We start from the raw sequence: 21,202 nt of genomic DNA, 5'->3' as shown, positions 1-21,202 counted from the left end.
ACTTAAATAATTCATACCAACTTTTCTCAATAAGGGTACTCCAGAAACATAGGCTTGTATAGAACGTCACGAATTTTCAGCAAGAAAAAGTGAACTATGCTATGATGAACATTGGATCTAGATAACTTGTTATGCATTTAACTCATTTTGTGACATTTGCTTTGCAGCGGAATCAGTAAATGGAATAACCAGAAATGACCCAGTTTTCGAGTGTCATAGAAATGGATTACTTGACACGGCTATTAGGATTCTTTCTGTTTTTCATGCTGTTTACGACGATCATTTTGCTTCACTTGCGCCTCAGAAAGCTTCAACTTTTCCTCGTCATTTCCTGTCGCCTACGAGGAAAGTGGGCTCTGATAGAGGTATTGTGATTGTATTCATATATTTATGTTTAGTTCTATCAAGGATGTTCTATGTAGAAGCGGGAATGTTCGTGGCTGTTGCTTTGTCAACGTAATTAGAATACTATTCTTTTGAACTTGAAGTTTTATTATATTTGATTAATATTTTTGAACCAAAAGTTGAAATCAAATAGGATGATCCTGTTTGTATTGGAGGATCTGAAACTTACTTTAAGAATGAAGACATAATAGATTATGGTTAAGATTCTAGATGCTCCATTGTTTTCTTTTTTCATGTGTACTAAAGATATAGTTTTGAGAGGACTCAACTTCCCGAGGGCTTAAAATAAATATAAAAGGTATTAAATTAACGTGAAGCTATCTTCTTGATCGATCTTCTTGCTACTCAACATTGCCTCTTCACCTTCATTTATTCCTAGTCTAAGAGACCTAGTCTTCTTAATATTAATTTTAAGACCTATTCTTGCACACTGGATTTTCAAAACCTCAAAAAATTCATTCATTTTGCTAACATTTTTATCTAGGCTACTCATATCCTCTGCATAATCTAAGTCTAGAAGAGTTTTACCTTCCCATTATACCCCATGCTCTATCCTAGCTTCTGCCGTCTATATAAATGTAGATATGCTGGATGCCTCCTGAAAGGTCCCCCAAGTTTGGCTTTTTATAAAACCTAACTGTAAAGTTTATCAGCAAACCCAATTTTCATAGTTTTCTATATCAAACAGTTCATGGTAACGAACTGTAAGTAAGGAGCGACCGAGCTCAATATTGACTGAAACTCCAAAAAACGGGATTTTGATACCAGTAGATGCATCAAAAGAATCAGATTTTAATGCTGATTTCAAATATATAAGTTTCATCAAATTTAGTCCTACCCATCAAAAGTTACGCCCCTGAGAAAATGTGGCTGATTTTCGAAAAAAGGGGTAAAGACCCCCTAAAATATATAGAACTGTAATAAAAATCACACCATCAGATTCAGCGTATCAGAGAAATCTACTGTAGAGGTTTCAAGTTCCTATCTGCAAAAATGTGGAATTTTGTATTTTTTGCCAGAAGAAAGATCGCGGATGCGTGGTTATTTGTTTTTGTTTGTTTGTTTTTTTTTTTTTTTTTTCCCAGGGGTGATCGTATCCACCCAGTTGTCCTAGAATATCGTGGGAGGGCTCATTGGAACAGAAATTAAAAGTTCTAGTGCCCTTTTTACGTGACCTAAAAAATGGAGGGCATCTAGGCCCCCTCTCATGCTCTTTTTTTCCAAAGTCATCCAATCAAAATTTTGAGATAGCCATTTTGTTCAGCATGGTCGAAAATATGATAACTATGTCTTTTAGGATGACTTAGTTCCCCAAAGTCCCCGGGGGGAGGGCTGAAAGTTATGAAATTTACCCAATGTTAACATATAGTATTGGTTATTGGGAAGTATACAGATGTTTTCAGAGGGGATTTTTTTTGGTAGTGGGGGGATGGTCGGGGGTTATGTGGGAGGATCTTTACATGGAGGAAGTTTTCATGTGGGAAGAGACATTGCTATGAAGGGGGTGCCGGATTTCCCAGCATTATTAGAAGATCAGAAATTATCTATAAAAAAAACAATTTTTCAACTGAAAGTAAGGAGCAACATCAAAACTTAAAACGAACAGATATTATTGCGTATATGATTTGGTTCGCCCCCTAGTCAATACCTCGCTCTTTAAGCCAAAGATTTTTTATTACTTTGATAAGAGCTATTTTATTCTAATAAACGGCCTTTGTGATTAAGGGGGTCATTTTTAAAGAATTGCACAAAATTCGAACTTTAGCGTAAAGAACGAGGTATTGACTAAGGGGTGAACCCCCTAATATGCGTATTAAAAATATATGAATATAGAAGTTCGTTACGTAAGTTAATTCGTAAGTTACGTATATTTATTACTAATAAAAACGTTCGTAAATAAAATTAAACAACGTTTGAGAAAGCCATTTAACCAAAGAAAAATAAAATCAATATGCAAATTTGATGTTGATTATTCATGTACGGGTGATCCAAAATAAAAACCTGCATTAATTCAAAAACGTTCAAGAATTAAATAAAAAAACAAGTTTTTTTTAACCGAAAGTAAGGACCGACGTTAAAACTTAATACGAACAGAAATTATTCCGTATATAAAAGGGGCTTTCCCCTCCTCAACGCCTCGCTCTTTACGCTAAAGTTTGACTTTCCCACAACTCTGTTTTTTTAAACAATAAAAAACTTTAGCGTAAAGAGAGAGGCGTTGAGGAGGGGACAGCCCCTTTCATATACGGAGCAATTTCTGTTCGTTTTAAGTTTTAACGTCGGTACGTAATTTCAGTTAAAAAAAACTTGTTTTTTTATTTAATTCATATAAAAGGTCCTAAGTCAGTGATGACAAACCTATAGACACATGTTGACGCTGACATGCGAACTCATTTAGTGTATCTTGCATCGACAATGTGTCGACAAGCAAAGTTTCAAGCATCTCACATATGTCAGAATGATCAGCCATGCTCAAGGTAATGCACGTGTGTGAACGGTGACGCGTGAATTTATTTTGGGTTACCATGCATCGGCGATCTTCAGAGCCAAAAAGAAAGTGTTAGCCTGCACATCTTTTGGCGCAAAAAAAGTTCTTTTTAAACCTTTAATTTAATTTTTAATTTTAATATTCTTTTGGAATGTAAATCCTAATCTAAATTTTTACTTAAAAAGTTCATCAAGTTTTTCAGAGGACTCGGATTTTCTGAGTTTTTGAATGCGTATAAGGCCCTAAAATATAGAGTACAAATTCAAAATCGAACAGTGCAAGCCAGTACACTCTAGAGTATCTGGATTTTTAATCCAATTTGCCATAGAATAAACTGAAATAGGGTCAACCCTCTGTATGTTACGCTTTAATTATACCTCTATCTTGGTTTTCGTTTCGTCTATTAATATACTACAACTGAAGAATATAAATACTTATATATATGTATAAAAAAAACTTCTCTTCAAGTCAATCTTCTGACCTGCCCATGAACTTGCTAAAATAAATTGTCCTAGGGGCGTAGCAGGAAAATAAAAATGTTCTTGACATTGTTCTGTTGTTCTTGATGAAAAAAGTTCCGGTTATTCGCATGAACGAGCTGCACGACCAATACTGATCAATATGTACAATCAATATGTATAATATTGCAATTCAGTGTGTATTTTTCCTCGTCGCGCTGCTACTGAAGTCACTGTTAATGAAAAAAAAAATCCTGCAATCCTATATTTCCACAATCCTCCCCTCATTAAACTCCAAAAAAATTGAATTAAATAATTAAAGCCCATAATTGACTTTATTTCTTAATTCTTCAAACCTTTGTATTTCTTCAGTTTAATTACCAATATTATTCCATTTTATTCCATATATATCCATTTTATTATTCAATTTTATTCCTCGATAAATGAACAAGAACTTTACCCTGCTAGTGATTATAATCGGAGCATACAGCTCGTACCTCGGGCGAGTGCTGTGAATGTGGTAATCACGCTTATCCTGAAACATACCTGAGAAGCATAAAAGTAAGTTATTATTATATTTAAAAAGGAATAGTAAGCTATAAGGATCTCGGAAGCATGTAGCCGGTAAATTTTTTAGCTCTCTGTGCTCCAGTTTCACAGGACCAGTTGAAAATTTAGTAGATCGTATTATTGGTAAGAGATAAGTCGGATCACAGAAAAAGAAACTTGCATGGCACTTGAGTGTACAGAAAAAATTTAGGAAAAACAAACGATTGAACGAGGTAAAAAAAATTTTAGGTTATAAGAAATGAACATTACGGTAGAGCAAAGAAACTCGAAAATGACTTGAGACCTCAGTTAATATTAATTAAACAGATTGCAACTTTTTGTTATAAATGATAAACTGTTGAGGATAATGGACAGTAAGTGAAGAGCAGCCCTTTCAATAGCAACTGTAATTTTTTCATGGTAGAAATAGTAGAAAATTGCTATTTTAAATTTTGATCAAATATTTTGGTGGGTCATAGGAGGCAGGTATAGAAAATGCACGAGAAGCAGGCTGATTATCCTCTAACCTTCCAAGAATTTTAGAAAGAGAATTAGAACTTTCAATTTCCAATAGAAAGACTCCCCGCTGAAGTTGCTGCATCCATTTGTTCCATACGAAATGACTGGAAAAAAGAAGTACATCAAAAGCATATGGCTCTTTACTTAGTCAACGCTAGAGCGAAACGTTGAGCACGAAACTTTTATATCAGCATACACATAGAAAGAATCTTCTTTTAATGCTAGTTATCGGAATTGAAAATTCGTTGCAGATGTCTTTGCACTTGAAATAAATCTGAATACAATATTAAAAGTGACATTGATCGACTTTTAAGAGCAGTGAAGGCAGAACAGTGGAGCCATATTAAAACACGAGTTTTCAAACTTATAGAAGAACTAACAGAAGTGTCCAAACTTCTGTAAACAAACAAAAGTTTTTGCAAATAAAAGTTGGGTTGCCGACACCTCAGACCGCCCTGAAGGCTAGAGTGTCATTTCATTTCTACTGAAAATTGTAAATAATTAGTTTTTTTCTATTTAATTTTAATGCTAATCAGCTGTCCTGAAAAAAATATTTTTTGAACAAACACTTTTTGACGGTTTGTTTAGCTTTACTATTTTGAAAAGCGATGTATTTCTGTCACTTTTTTTCCTTTTAATTATTTTTCATTCAATGATATAGAAAATTGATAGATAAATAAAACTTTTAAAATTTCAATTGGCAATTTTTAATCTTATCAGTTTAATGAAGCGTTAGTGTTTTCTAGCCTTTGGTTTTTTTTAGGGGGGGGGGGGTAGAACTCAACTCTTTAACTATTGTAGTTTCTATTCGTTTTTAAGTTTTGACGTCGCTCTTGATTTTTATTTGATAAAACGTACTTTTATTTAGCTTGAACAAGAACGACAATCAATAGCCAGGAACAATAACTTTTTGTCAAAATTTTTTATTTTAACGCTTGAGGAAATTAGGGACTAGTCTCGCTATACTTTTGAAACTGCTGCAGTCGATTCATCTGCTCTTCTTTCATTTTTGCTTTGCTGCTCGATCTTTACATTTCTCCTATTTACTTATCTGACAGCAGGCCTAATCATAGCTAAATGCCTCGGTGGATTGTTAAAGCTGTATGTTTTACTATTTTTCTCTCTTTCTCCTTGATTGCCTTATCCTTAGTTCCTATTGAAGAAATCTCTGAAACAAGGAAAATTCGCCAGTCTTGTGCAACTTGCGATTTCTTTTGCGCTTCTCTTTCCAATAAATTTCATTAGTAAAATTTAAGATGTTGGTGCTAAGGTACAATAAAAAGGTAAAACGGAGCAGAGATTAAAGCTAAAAGAAAATGAATCCTGCTCTTTTTGCCAACCAACCTTAAAAGGATGAATGTTTTAATTTACAACCCTAATTGATAAAACCATGTAAACGAACCTTCCTTTCTCCTAGCTAAAGTCTTTTCAATGGAGTCACCTCGTTCACCCTAACCAAATATTACAGAACGATCAATAAATTCTATAAAGGGTACTTTGCTGTTGTAATCTATGTAGAGAGAGAATAATGACTGCCAGAAGGTCATATCAACGGATCCTTTTTTTACTTTTGTCTTGCTCTTTTTCTTGTTTCTTTCTTTTCCTTTGTTTTACTTGACATATAAAGCAAATTTGGCTCTATTTGAGCTTGTGTTAGCCTTTTGAAAATAAATCAAAAAAACGTTTTTTAACTAAAATTAAGGAGCAATATTAAAACTTACAAGGAGCAGAAATTATTACGTATATGAAGGGGGGTTATCCTCTTCTCAACACTTCGCTTTTCACGCTAAAGCTTTTCGGCACTTTTGTAAAAAGTCACTTATTGTTCTAATAAACGACCCTTGTGTTTCAAGAGTCGTTTTTAAAGAATTGGAACAAAATTTAAACTTTAGCGTACAGAGCGAGATGTTGATGAGGGGCAAATCCCCCTCATATACGTAATAATTTCTGTTCCTTTTAAGTTTTAATATTGCTCCTTACTTTCAACTGAAAGAACTTTTTTTATTTCTGATCGTTTTTTAAATGACGCCAGAAAATCTGGCTCCACTTTCACGGAAAAATCCCCCTCTTCATTGAAATATCTTCTGAACAATTCAGCCCGGAGGAAAATTTACACCGGACAATTACCCTTAACACCTCCCCGCGCAAAACTGAGTCAGTAAAGAGATAGCAAGACATATAAAGAAATTTCGTGTAGGAATTCTGGCAAACTCCCCCAATTTGCAATTTCCCCTGAAAAATTCACCCCCTGGAAAACTCCCTCTTCATGGAAAATTCTCCCCGTGCAAAATCCCCCCCAGCAAAAAATTCGTCCTCCCCTCCCCACCCGAAAACTGTATGTATACTTCCCAAAATACTAATACTATACACATACTATACGTGTACAATGGACAAATTTTATACCGTAAAAACCTTTCCCCAGGGGCTGTGGGAAGAGGGGGTAATGTTAACTCCAAGGACATGATTATTAGGCCTTTTAACTATGCTGAACAAAATAGAAATCTCAGAATTTTGACCGGACGATTTTGGGAAAAAGTGGTGTGGGGGGGGGGGCCTAGTTGCACTCCTATTTTTTTGTCACTTAAAAAGGGAACCAGAACTTTTAATTTATATTAGAATGAACCCTCTCCCCATGTTCTAGGCCCACTGGATCTAGTCCCCACTGGATCCACCCCTGAAAAAACAAATCACGCATCCGTGATCTTTCTTCTGGCAAAAAGTATAAAATTCTACATTTTTGCTCATAGGAGCTTGAAACCTCTACTGTTGGGTTCTCTGATACGCTGAATCTAATGGTTTGATTTTTATTAAGATTATTCGAATTTTATGGGGTGTTTCCCCTTTTTTTAGGAAATCATGCACATTTTCTGAGGCTCGTAACCTTTGATGGATGTAACTAAATTTAATAAAACTTATACATTTAGGATCAGCATAAAAATCGAATTCTTTTGATTCATCTATTGGTATCAACATTCCTTTTTTTAGAGATTCGGTTACTATTGAGTCAGGTCGCTGCTTGCTTACAGTTCGTTACCACGAACTGTTTGAAATATTGTCTTATCAACTGGTCTTCTGCCATCTAGCTATTTTGCTTGGCTAGTGGGTGCGGAACAAGAAGAGCTAGATGACTCTGCGGTAACAATTTGCCACCTCAAGAGAGCTGACTGAAAGCTTCAAACCTTATAATCAGTAATTGTTCCATTGAAAAATTTAGTAAATGAACTAAATAAAAGTTGCGATATTGTTTGAAATTATATGGCTAACTCTTGAGTTTTCTGGGTGCGAATCATGTGGTTGTGACTCCACGATGACCCCTATTAGATTTTTCTCAGGATCTTTTCGGGTATAATTTTTACTTACCAAGGATTTTAATTACAAGGATCAATCTATACGATCAATACTGCTGACAGAATTGGATAGTTTTGTCTTAATTCATACCTATATTGTAATAGATGGCACCTTAGTGTTTGATTTTCCATCGCAGTTACCACTATGGTTCTTTACTGTAAACCCTAAAAACCAACGTTTTGGAGCCATATTTTGACATTCAGAAACTTGAATAAGCCTTGATGGGAAAATTGTCATTGTTTTTATACCTTGATTGGGATTATCCGTTGCCCTTCTCTCCCACTTGAGTTAACTATAATTATATTCTAGTGGGAGGCTGGATTTGCTCACTGGAACAAAAAAAAATGTCTTTTTTAAAAATTAACTGTAAATTTAAATACAGATGGTTGTGAAAATGAAGTTAATAATAATAGTGCATCTACAATAGAAATATTTATTTTTGTCTTTAGACGGTTAAATATAGATTCGGTTGGATATTCGGTTAGGATTTTAGTATTTGAAACTAAAGCTTCCCCACTTGAGTTAACTATAATTATATTCTTGTGGGAGGCTGGATTTGCTCACTGGAACAAAAAAATGTCTTTTAAATAATTAAGTGTAAATTTAAATACAAATGGTCGTGGAAATGGAGTTTAAGAAAGTTAATAATAGTGAATCTACAATAGAGATATTTATTTTTGTCTTTAAATTAATTATAGGTTCGGATGGATATTCGGATAGGATTTTATTATTGGAACCTAGAGCTACAAATGTGGCACCTGGGACGGATGCTGCCAGAGTAAATTGAGAATTAAACTGGAAATAAAGAGATGCAAAAAGAGAATTACTTACTTCACGTATATCCAAGTAAACGAAATTTAAGGTGGGTTATCTCAACGTGTGGGAATTTCATGCCATTTTGGGTAGAATGGCCCATAATTTTTGGGTTTCTTTGGGCTGGTTTGTAGGACTTAAGGAAGGAACTATTTAGGATAGATATATGTAGAGGAGGGGTGGGGTTCAATGAATAAAATCTTGAGTTGTAATTACCATTATTGATGTGAAAAATGTCAGTAGGCATGGGTGAATTGGTTTAAAAATCTGGCGAATCAGTTAGGAAGAGAATACTTCCTAATTAAACGGTTAACTTATGCTTCCTTTCTCATAACGTATTTTCGTGAATTTTAACTTATTATAGGCATGATATATAGCTTTCCTGCTTTAAATATACTATGCTAAATGCCTGAAGTAGTATACACAGGTGTACTATAGACATGCTCTTTGCTGCTTTAGATAGCCAGGATATATTGCTTTCCTGCTTTAAATATACTATGCTAAATGCCTGAAGTAGTATATACAGGTATACTATAGACATGCTCTTTGCTGCTTTAACCTCTACTTACAGGCTCAAATGAGAGGAAGCTATTAGCATCAAATGGATCCGGATTTATGTGGAGTCAAAGCTATTATGTACGATTATATGAGAATGTCCGTAGCCTATGGAGAAATTCTAAGGTACCTCTTAAGTATCTCTTACGTAACACTTAAGGTAACTTTAAGTATACTCTGTCCAAAAGTCTTATGTTTTATTTTTCCACTCGATTATACCAGTACTTATGTGGTGGGGGGGGGGCTAAAATGATGAATGTATAAGGTATTTAAACATATATATATATATATATATATATATATATATATATATATATATATATATATATATATATAGTGCATAGTGATGCAGCTAAAAAAATTGCTTAAAGATTTGACTCAGAGGCCCTCTCATTTCTCTTATTAACACTAGGTATGATAATAAACTTTTTATTGTGAAGTGTCTTAAATGCAATAATTTAATTTAGGATAAATTCATTTAGAAAAACAAAAGTAACTCGTATAAGTTAGCTAAAAAAACAATGTGCGTTATTTAAACTCTGCAATTAATAAGGAGAAGCTCAACTAACAGCACAAAGTGTATAAAAATGGTCGAAAAATGCGTAAATGCAGTTATTAAAATCCTAAATGTTAATATTCATTGCTTTTTGCTGCTTTTACTACAAATAAAAATTCCCTGGAGCACGAAGCCACCCGAGGCCAACACAGGTAACCACGCCCCTCTTTCTCAATATAAATTTAAACCGTCCCAAGAAGTTCTCATTTACCTTATATCATTTCTTACGACCTCCTCCCACCCAATTTGGGGACGACCTGCTTTTCGTTTGGCTACAGGTTGTTGGCCAAAAAATAAGATCTTTGGCAGTCTGTCATCTTTCATCTGCAGAACGTGTCCTTGCCATCTCTAGCTTTCTATAGCCCTAGAAAGGTAGATAAAGCCACTTTTTTCGTCGAGCTTCCTGTTTGAAATACGTCAGTTAGACCGGCACACGAAACAATGTGGAGACAATTTCAAAGGAAACATATAATAAATACTCCTCCGTGGTTTGGAGCGCCCACGATTCAGAACCATATTTAACCACTATCATCACTGTAGCTTCCAATATTCTAATATTGATTCGCAGACTTATCTTCATATTCTTCCAAACTTTTTTCAACTGTGAAAAAATAACCCCGGACCTTGGTTATTCTACTTTCAATATCTTCACTGCACCCACCGTCTTTACCCACCCTTGATCGATCATCTCGTTACCCAACATCTCTTCTTAACCTTCACTTATTCCCAGCCTAAGTAACTTAGTCTTCTTAAGGCTAAAGGGGTCTGATTACTCAGGCGCTTCTCAATTATTACTCTAAGAGTAAAAATTTGGTTGGCGCATCCTCTCCTCTTCCTATAATTAAAGCCTTATCTACAGCATCTCCAAGTCATTAAAGTATCATCAAATGCCTCTACTTCACACTCCTCATTTTTTATCCTTCATACTTCCTCCATTGCTTTTTAGCATGTATATTTTATATAAAAAAAAACGGTTGAATTGGGGTGAAAGGGTCTATACTTATGTTTGGATATGGTAATTTACAGTTACTGCTTAGGTGATAACTATTCATGGAGTTACTTCGACAAGATTTTTGGCCTGTATTCCTTATTTTAACTATTTAGGGTAATTTTTGGGCTAGATGATGGGCTTTTTGCTTATTTAGGTTTAATTGAATTGTATTTTCTTCGAATAAATCCAGAGTCTAAATTATTGCCCAGGAAGCTCCTTTAAAGTATCTAGTTCCACTCTTTCCCCCTTCGATGAACATGGACAAAGTTGGATTATAAAATCGAAACTTTCATAAATAGATCTGCAGCACCAAATCAGATGAAGGAAAGTGCTTTGAATCTCGTTCCTTTCAAGATGCGTATTAATTTCGAAAAAAAACAGATTCAATATGGTTTGAAATTACATTCATATCATTAGAGATAAGTATTCAGAACCTGCAGTCCGAGAAACTATTCTTGGAAAAAAATTAAATGGGAAATGTTTTGTTTCCTAAGTTAAAATTGAAATAGACCTGCCCTCAGGCTTCAGACTTCTCTCTTGACACAGACTTCTCTCTTGCCACAGTGACCTACTTTAAAACGACTACAGTGACCTATTATTAAACGAGATTGGATGCGATTATTTGGATTTTTAGACTTGATTGCTAGAGAAGTTTTTATCAGAAATGAAGCCGGGAGATCTGGCTTTCCCTCGGTTACCTAGATCTCCATGGTTACCTCGGTTACCTAGATTTCCATAAGGATACTTAGTGTTCCTAGTCCCGGAAAGAATTTTTTTGTGTTCAAGTACGGGGATAGTAAAACATCAACTGTTACGATTGAAAATATGATGGACTTTGAAACTAATAAACAGGCATGCGGTGCTAGTAAACATGCATCCATCAAAAAAGCAATGGCTGACCTGAATAAAAATCCAAACTCTTACATGGAAACTGCTGCTAGCCTTGGAATTGAGAAGGAAGTGCGGCTTGAGATTTTCAAACAGTTCGTGGTAACGAACTGTAAGTAAGGAGCGACCCGGCTCAATAGTAACCGAAACTCTAAAAAAGGGAATATTGATACCAATAGATACATCAAAAGAATGAAGTTTTTATTTTGATTTGAAATATATAGGTTTCTTGAAGTTTAGTCTTATCTATCCAAACTTACGCGCCTGAGAAAATTTGCCTTATTTTTGAAAAAAAGGGGAAAACAACCCCTAAAAGTCATAGAACTTTAATGAAAATCACACCATCAGATGCAGCGTATCCAAGAAATGTGGAATTTTGTGTTTTTTGCCAGAAGAAAGATCACAGATGCGTGTTTTTTTTTTTTTTTTTTTTTTTTTTTTTTTTTTAGAGGTGATCGTATCGATCCAGTAGTCCTAGAGTGTCAAAGAGGGCTCATTCGAACAGATATTTAAAGTTCTAGTGCTCTTTTTAAGTTACCGAAAAATCTCAGGGCAACTTGGCCCCCTCCCACGCTCATTTTTTTCCCGAAGTCACCCAATCAAAATTTTGAGAAAGCTATTTTGTTAAGCATGTCTTTGAGGATGACTTAACCCCCCAAAGCTCCTGGGGGAAGGGCTACAAGTTATAAACTTTGCCCATTGTTTACATATACAGCCGTTTTCAGGAAGAATTTTTTTATAGTGGGGGGGGTCGGATTAGGGGTTATGGGGGTGAATCTTTCCATGGAGGATGTTTCCTTGGGGGAAGGGACATTACTATGAAGGGAGTGCTGGATTTCCCAGCATTATTTAAAAAACGATCAGAAATTAAATTTAAAAAAAATAAGTTTTTTTCAACTGAAAGTAAGGAGCAATATTAAAGCTTAAAACGAACAGAATTGATTATGTACACTAGGGGGTTTGCCCCCTCGTAAATACCTTGCTCTTTACTCTAAAGTTTTTTTAGTACTTTAAACATAGATCTATATTATAATTAAACGGCCGTTGTGATTCCGGGGTATACGATTCTAACAAAATTGAAACTTTAGCGTAAAGAGCGAGGTATTGACTAGGGGGTGAACTCCCTAATATACGTAATAAAAACATACGAATATAGAAATTCATTACGTAAGTTAATTCGTAAGTTACGTCAGAAAAAAATTCCGAGAAAGCCATTTAGCCAAAAAAAGGAAAATTAATATGCGAATTTCGTTTTAATTATTCATGTACGGTTTGCCAAAATCAAAGCTGCTTTAATTCGAAAGCGTTCGGATCAAATAAAAAAAAACAAGTTTTTTTAACTGCAAGTAAGGAGCGACATAAAACGAACAGAAATTATTCCGTATATGAAAGAAGTTGTCCCCTCCTCAACGCCTTGCTCTTTACGCTAAATTTTGACTCTGTCTTACAACTTTATTTTTTAAAACAATAAAAAACCTTAGCGTAAAGAGCGAGGCGTTGAGGAGGGGACAACCCCTTTCATATACGGAATAAATTCTATTCGTTTTAAGTTTTAATGTCGCTCCTTACTCTCAGTTAAAAAAAACTGGTTTTTATTGTTTTTAATCTGAACTAAGAACGGAAGTTTCGCAGGCAAATGACTCAATTAGTGATATTCTTAAGAAAAATATAGCAAAGGAGTTTGGTAAGGTCAAACTCTCACAAGATGACCTTGAGAAAATAACACAAACTGTTTATTCATCCGTTATGTTGGAACTTGAAAGTAGCCACGAAAAATTAGTGGACCGAATCGGAGAACTGGAATCTAAAGTTGATTTCTTAGCACAAGCATTGTCAAACCTGCAGTATGACTTGTTGATGAAATGCAACAAGCTAGTAAGTCGTGCATCAGACCTGTCATGGAATATGCATGTCCTCTCTTCGCTGGTGCACCAAAAAGCCACATCGCTCCACTCCAACATTTTAAAAATAGAGCAGTGCGTGCAGCAACCTCTGGCAGCACGAAATCTAAAACCCCACAGCTGATCCAGGAACGTTTCGATGTATCGTCCATGTCGGTTTTCTATAAGTACTTGTATAACCCTTCATCAGAGGAGCTATCAAAGCTCGTACCTGATAAAGCAAAGCACTTGCGATCAAATCGCCGAAGTACAGCTCGTCAGGACTACCTTGAGCAGGGTACTCTTCGCCAAGAATATCTGAAAAGGAGTTTCGCCCGGCGATCGGTTGCCACATGGAATAGATTGCCGGCAGAGGTAATCCCAAAAAATCCTTCCCTTGACGCGTTCAAGAGAAGATATAACAAGTACCTCAGTGTTAGAAAATGAGCTAACTATCAGGACTAGCGGCAAATCATCATTTGTGATGGAGCCGTGAGGCCTGTAATAAAAAAAAGTCTTCCTGCGTAGGCATTTACCACCTACCTGGTCGGAATGAAACAACAAAGCACCCTACAAATATTGTGCTAGACTTAATAACAAACAAACTAGGTATACAATCGATGTCCGAGTCTGACAATGTGGATGTTAATATTTTGGAAAAGCCCAGTAGTATCAGACCCCCCCCCCAGTTGAAGTCAGATTTAAAAGCCCAACAGTTGCAAGAGAGGTATTAAAAAATCAGAGCAAGCTGAAAGGATCGAAATGTTTTGTAAGTGAAAGCCTTACTCGTCGTTGACAGGAAGTTCTAAATGCTGCTAGGGATATAGTGGGTATGAGAAATGCGTGGTCAGTGTAGGGTCGTATCTTTGCAAAGTCTGGCGATCAAGTAGTTAGAATTAAGGACTTATCAGAAGTTGTATCGCTGAGCCGTCTTCAAGAAGCCAGGGTTCTGGCTAACAGACAAGAGAGTGACAGTGACTAAACTGCTTTGGTGACAATAAGGTGAACTTTTTGTTTCAAAATGTCTCTGCTGACTCATAGACTATCTGATCTTGCCGGAAATTACTTTAGTTTAGCTAATGTATGTGAGCGAGGCCTTTGTGAACATGATGGTGGGAATGAAAAAGTGAGTTTAGACCTGAATATTCCGGTTTTTAAGTATATTGATCCCTGTGATCTGAGGCAAATTAAATCATCGAGTGATTTTGTCGTAGCCACGTATATTTGTCAGGGGTTTGAAACTGCGTTTGATACACTACTTACCACAGTTAATGAAAGTAATCATTGTTTCTATGTAATATCGCTAACTGAGACTTTCTTGAGTGAAATATCACCTTTAAGTTTGTATACATTAGGAGGTTTTTCTTTTTTTTATAAAAATAGAACGCAGATGCGGAAAATGGATTAGGAATTTACGCGCGGGATGATATTTATGTAACTGTAGAAGATACTTTAGGTGTCTGGGTTGAAGGTCGGTTTGCTTCTTTTGTTGTTAATGTAAAAAAAAATATGATGTTGAAATTTTGATTGCTATTATTTACAGGACACCTAGTCCTAACCCTACGGAAACGTCCCAGCATTTTGAGAATCTTTGTCAGAATTTAGGGTCGTGTAAAAAGCCGTGTAAGCTAATGGGAGATTTCAACCATAATTTATTGGAGCTAGGAAATAATATGAATGGGGAATTTTTAACAAACATGCTGTCATATAGTTTTTTTCCCGTCGATTAACATCCCCACACGAATTACTGAACGCACGGCCACGCTTATTGATAACATACTAGTCAGTGAAGATATTTGTGACCGGCTGAAATCATCAAATATGTTAATTGCGCTAGGACGGATCATCTCCTTGCATTTGTAGCAGTGTCGTTTAGCGATTTATCATTATATCCAAATGACCAGCATAAAATTGAAGAGAAAATATTTGTTTTCAATGATCCAAATTTAATTAAATTAAAAGATCATTTCGGAAAACTAGAATGGAGCGATGTTTTGAGTCAGAATGACCCTGAAGTAGGTTATGTTTGGTTTTCTGATAAGATTCGTGAAGCAATGCACAAGTGTTGTAAGATTGAAGGACCACATGCGAATAGATCGAAAAAGAAAAATAATTTTAAACATCCGTGGTTAACAAAGGAATTACAAAACATGATAAAATTAAGAAACAAGCTTTATAGTAGAATGTTGAAGAAACCGTCGAATGAAAATCGGTATATTTATGTTAGTTATCGAAATGTTGTCTATAAGAAAAAACAAGATGCTAAGAAGAATTACTTTTTAAATGCCTTTGAACTTGCGAAGAATAATGTATGTTCAACATGGAAAATTATTAATTGAATTTTGAGGTGAAATAAACATAAAGATAATGAGATCCCTAAGGAGATAGTTAACCCGAATGGGGAAAGAATAGGAAATTATCAATCTGTAGCTGATAATTTTTGTAAATTTTTTGCTGAGATTAGTCAAAATATTTCTTCACTATCTGATAATGATATTGACAAAGAAGACAAAAGTCAAATTTCTTCAAATTTGAAAATGATGGAAGCATTTTTGTTTTTGAACCGGTTTCCACAAATGATTTGAAGAAGATCGTGAATTTTTTGGGACCATCAGAGGCTTCTGGAATTGATCACATGCCGAAACGGGTTCTAAAACATGTTTTGCCCGTGATATCTCATATTTTGATTTTTTAAAATCAATTAGTCTTTTCAAAAAGGAATTGTTCCAAAATGTCTAAAGAAAAGCCGTATTATACCTTTATTAAGTATGGAAATAAGGAAGAGATAAATAATTACCGTCCTATTTCAATTTTACCAGTTATTTCGAATATTTTTGAAAAAATAATGCATGATAAAATAAGTAAATTTGCGGAAGAAAATAAAATAATACCACCTAGCCAATATGGATATCGGAAAGGGCATTCGAGGGATCACGTGATTACCCATTTTATTTGTAAAGTGAAAGATTTTCTAGATACGGGTTTTTATGCCTCACCTTTATTTATTGACCTGTTGAGAGCATTTGATAGAGTAAACCAGAATCTTTTAGTTAGAAAGTTAAAGCATTATAAACTTCCATCGTGTGTTGTTAGTTGGATTGAGTCATATCTATCAGATAGGTCACAGGTCGTTATAGTTGGACCAAAAAGATCGCGAGAGCAATAGCTTGCAGAATTCCACAGGGGTCAATTTTAGGGCTACTCCTTTACCTTATTTATGCCGCGGATATAGGAAATTCGATGATAGGTGGTTTGACAATATCATTCGCAGATGATACAGTTTTATTACTCCGAGGTTTAAGTGTTGAAACCCTTTTTAAGACCATGGAGAGTGCCTTGAAAGATCTAATAAAATATACGAGGAGTAACCCTTCATTGATTAATATTAAAAAAACTAATTACATGATTTTTTCTACTATTAGAAAGGTAAACAATGAACGATCTTTAACAGCTGATAGATATTTGATATATAGGGTTTCAAAATTTAAATATTTAGGTGTAATCACTGATGAATTATTGTCATGGAAAGAACATGTAAATTCATTATCTATAAAAATTGCAAGAGTAGCTGGGATTTTGTATAGACTGAAAAATTTCCTTCTGCAAAAAGTTTTGTGAACCCTTTATTTTACTCTTGTTTATCCTTATATTCAATATAGGTGTTACGTTTGGGCTAATTCTTTCTGTTACAATTTAAAGAGAATTCAAATATTACAAAATAGAGCTGTAAAGTCAATTTATTTTAATAAACTTAATACTAAAGAAGTTTATCTTAAATCTCAGTTGCTAAGACAAATTTGCCAGCTCCAAGCTGCTGTTTTCATGTATAAATACTTGAATAGTCTAGCACCCCCAGGACTAACACAACTTGTCCTTTTTCCATTATCGTCATATTATCATGCTTATCCAACGTTATTATCTACACATTTTTCTCTTATCTCGGATATTTGTCACACGCAAAGAGCAGCTTTTTGTATAAAATACGTTGGAGTGAAATTACGGAACAGTAATCCGCTGCAAATAAAAGATTCTGTTTCAATTCCGTCATTTCGATACAATTATAAGAAACATCTTCTTTCTACTAGTACAAATGAATAATGTTTTGGAGGATTCTCTCTTTTTTATGTAGTGCAAAGTACCCTTTTTCAGTATTTTTTTTTTCTCTTTCAAAGTTTACAACTTTTTTGTTTTGTCAATAATCAGTGATAATATTTATATGAATTCTCGAGTTCTCCAGGGGCTACATTTGGCCCTAGGAATCATTGATCAGTCCCTGGAGTTGTGTTTTATTTGTGTGTTTATATTCAATAAAGTTTAAGTTCAAAGTTTTTCTATGCAATCTACTAAGCCTTTGAAATGGGGAAGGAGTAGGGATAGAAGCTTGAAAACACCTCCCTGTCTTATAATTTATGCTCTAAATTTATTCCAGAAAATTTATTTCTCATAACTCAAAAACTGTACTAAACTATAAAAAATCCATGATCTAGAATTTTACCATGTATTTATCCATGGTTTCTTTGCTTCTTTATAGCTTTCGTTTGAAAATTCATCTGAAGAAAAATTTTTAAGGCTCCTATTGTCCACTTTGGATGTAACATCAATCATTCTAGAAATATCACCCGTCAGTCAGACTGCAAAGCACTTTGAAGAAATCCTTCTCTATTTGAAGAGCTGCTTACATTTCTTGCCTGCGAAGTCAACTCACACTGCAAATCAGGTAAGAACGAAAGGAATAAAGGACTGTGATGTATTTTTGTTTGTCCTATTCCTTAGCTCGATTTAAGGATCCCACTCATCTATATCGTTATGCCTGGGCCAGGGTTCTTTCTTTGAAGATTAAAAAAAAAAACACATTGAAGCTCATATCAATCCAGTTCGAAAAAAAAATATCCAGAATTTTGATGAGTTTTTTCGTAGAAGTTTCCAGAATAGAATTACAGTCTACCTCTTTTTGGGCGTCGACAATATCTTTATTAATTTTTTTGTCCGGGTAATATACCTGCTGTTGCTCCGTAAATCTTGATTTCGAATATAAATATATATAGTTTGACTCACAGTAAGCTAAACTTGCTAGTATAAGCGATTGTAAATTGTACATACTGAAGATTTTGAAAATTTACTACTTCCTCGTAAAAATATTGCCGTCTTATTTTTAAGCACTGCAAAGTAGATATAATCAGTGAACTATCTATAAACCCCCCCCCCCCCCTCCCTCTTCCCTTTTCCCAAAACTTTAAATTTTCTGGAGTTTTACTAAGAAAATGTGGTTCGGGTGCCACATCTACTTCGTAGGCAGTAAGGATACTGCCCTTAATGTACTTAAATTAGGAAATCAATCATCACTGACAAAAAAACCTTAAATTGAAACTCATATCAACCCAGATTGTACAAAAAAAAGTCTTAAATTTATGACTCTGATTGATTGACTTTTCCCACGAAAAAGTAGCTAATGCTACTCTGCGTCTGAAGACGTCTCAACCAATTATAATCAAAGTCATTAAAGACCAAAAGTAGAGATACCTTGGACACAGGGATGTGGATGCCGGAAACTTGACTACCAAAGGTCATCTTTATATTTATCTTCTCCCTATTTGAATATGCATGTCCTGTTTGGTATTTTGTACTCACAAAGGCAGAAAGTTATAAAACTGAACGGGTTCAGAAGAGATTACTCAAATTATCCACGGAAATTCCCTGTTTTCTTACTCTTTTTATCTAAAAGCATTGGAACTTGACTCGCTTTCTGTCTGCTCTAAGAAACTGTGCAAGAAATGAGGCTCTAACCTCCGTGTCCATCCCGCCTACAAGTACTTTATCCCGACTCCTCAGAAAAGCGGCTGTGAAAGTCTTACAACTGACATTGGTTTACTCTAGATGGCAGCATTATTTACGAAGCTTTGTCCTGAGTCTCGTTCGCGCTTTTAATGATTCGTAGCTTGCGTATTTTGATAAATTTTGCGCTCGCTGAAAAGTATTGTAATACTTTCAAGTATTACAGTATTTCTTAATTTTAACTAAATGGTGCCCTGTTTTGAACACACCTATGAAAATTTATCTTGTTTTCAACTAATAATTTGATTTGAAAAGGACTCCCCGAAAACACCCTGCAACGCAGCGACCGAGTTGACCTCACAAATCTCAATGCCTTGATCCAGCTCGTATGGTAGGAGTCATGGGTTGTCCAAGCGATGAATGATGACTGGTGACTTTTTGGATGCTCTAAGCACCTCTGCAGGCACAGGAGATCTAAGGTGAGGTCTTTTAGGACAGGCACATGATTATCGGCCTTTCATTATATTATGAAATAATATTGCATTTGCTTATCACCCACAAAAGTTATGAATATCAAATTATTTAAATTAGAAGCATATCGAGTAATTGAAGCCGCTTTCAACCTAACTATTTTAAAGAAAATTGAAAACAATGCTTGTTTAATGAAAGGCTAAGTGTTTCGATCTTCTTGGGCTGTCACCAAATTTGATATTTTTTTGTTAATTGTGTCTTTTGTTGCAGGTTCTCAAGTCTTTATTTGGTTATTCTTTCTTTACTTGCATAAAAGAAGGGAGATTTCCTGAGTCAAAGTCAAATATCTTGGGAGATGATGCTATTGAAAATAGCCTATTACCTCAACAACCATGTTATAAACCTTCTGGAAAGATGAGGTTTGTATATCGGTGACGTTCTGCCTAAATATCTTAAATTCTTACTTTTTTTTCGTAAGCTACATTTACTCTTATTGTATGCTATTCAGGTGAAATAGTTTGATGCTCAAATAAAAAAGTCACTCGAATTAAAAGAGCCTATTAGCTCTATCTACAAGTATTTTTCGTAAGCTACATTTACTCTTATTGTATGCTATTCAAGTGAAATAGTTTGATGCTCAAATAAAAATGTCACTCGAATTAAAAGAGCTATTGCTGGGATGTGACAAATCTATCTACAAGTATTTTTCGTAAGCTACATTTACTCTTATTGTATGCTATTCAAGTGAAATAGTTTGCTGCTCAAATAAAAATGTCACTCGAATTAAAAGAGCTATTGCTGAGATGTGACAAAACTATCAACAAGTATTTTTCGTAAGCTACATTTGCTCTTATTGTATGCTATTCAAGTGAAATAATTGGATGCTCAAAATAAAAATGTCACTCGAATTAAAAGAGCTTTTGCTGAGATGTGACAAATCTATCTACAAGTATTTTTCGTAATCTACATTTGCTCTTATTGTATGCTATTGAAGTGAAATAGTTTGATGCTCAAATAAAAATGTCACTCGAATTAAGAGAGCTATTGCTGAGATGTGACAAAACTATCTACAAGTATTTTTCGTAAGCTACATTTACTCTTATTGTATGCTATTCAAGTGAAAGAGTTTGATGCTCAAATAAAATGTCACTCGAATTAAAAGAGCTATTGTTGAGATGTGACAAATCTATCTACAAGTATTTTTCGTAAGCTACATTTACTCTTATTGTATGCTATTCACGTGAAATAGTTTGATGCTCAAATAAAAATGTCACTCGAATTAAAAGAGCTATTGCTGAGATGTGACAAATCTATCTACAAGTATTTTTCGTAAGCTATATTTACTCTTATTGTATGCTATTCAAGTGGAATTTGATGCTCAAATAAAAATGTCACTCGAATTAAATGAGCTATTGCTGAGATGTGACAAAACTATCTACAAGTATTTTTTCTTAAGCTACATTTACTCTTATTGTATGCTATTCAAGTGAAAAAGTTTGATGCTCAAAT

At 34.7% G+C, this 21,202-nt stretch overlaps 1 protein-coding gene across 1 annotated transcript in view; it reads left to right on the top strand.

Annotated features, from left to right (window-relative positions):
* Window positions 1–21,202, top strand: part of htt (huntingtin) — a 277,075-nt gene that overhangs the window by 163,430 nt on the left and 92,443 nt on the right. The window contains exons 13-16 of the mRNA XM_089091088.1: window positions 168–365; window positions 9,152–9,261; window positions 17,982–18,167; window positions 19,964–20,112. Of these exons, the coding sequence (XP_088947214.1) occupies window positions 168–365; window positions 9,152–9,261; window positions 17,982–18,167; window positions 19,964–20,112 (643 nt within the window). The remainder of the gene's footprint in view (window positions 1–167; window positions 366–9,151; window positions 9,262–17,981; window positions 18,168–19,963; window positions 20,113–21,202) is intronic.

The sequence above is a fragment of the Artemia sp. Qi Xiang Cuo genome, chromosome 6, assembly GCF_049724085.1.
Source record: "Artemia sp. Qi Xiang Cuo chromosome 6, ASM4972408v1, whole genome shotgun sequence".
NCBI lineage: Eukaryota > Metazoa > Arthropoda > Branchiopoda > Anostraca > Artemiidae > Artemia > Artemia sp. Qi Xiang Cuo.
Note: the sequence above shows the minus strand (reverse complement) of the source record. Positions and strands in the feature narration are given on the sequence as shown.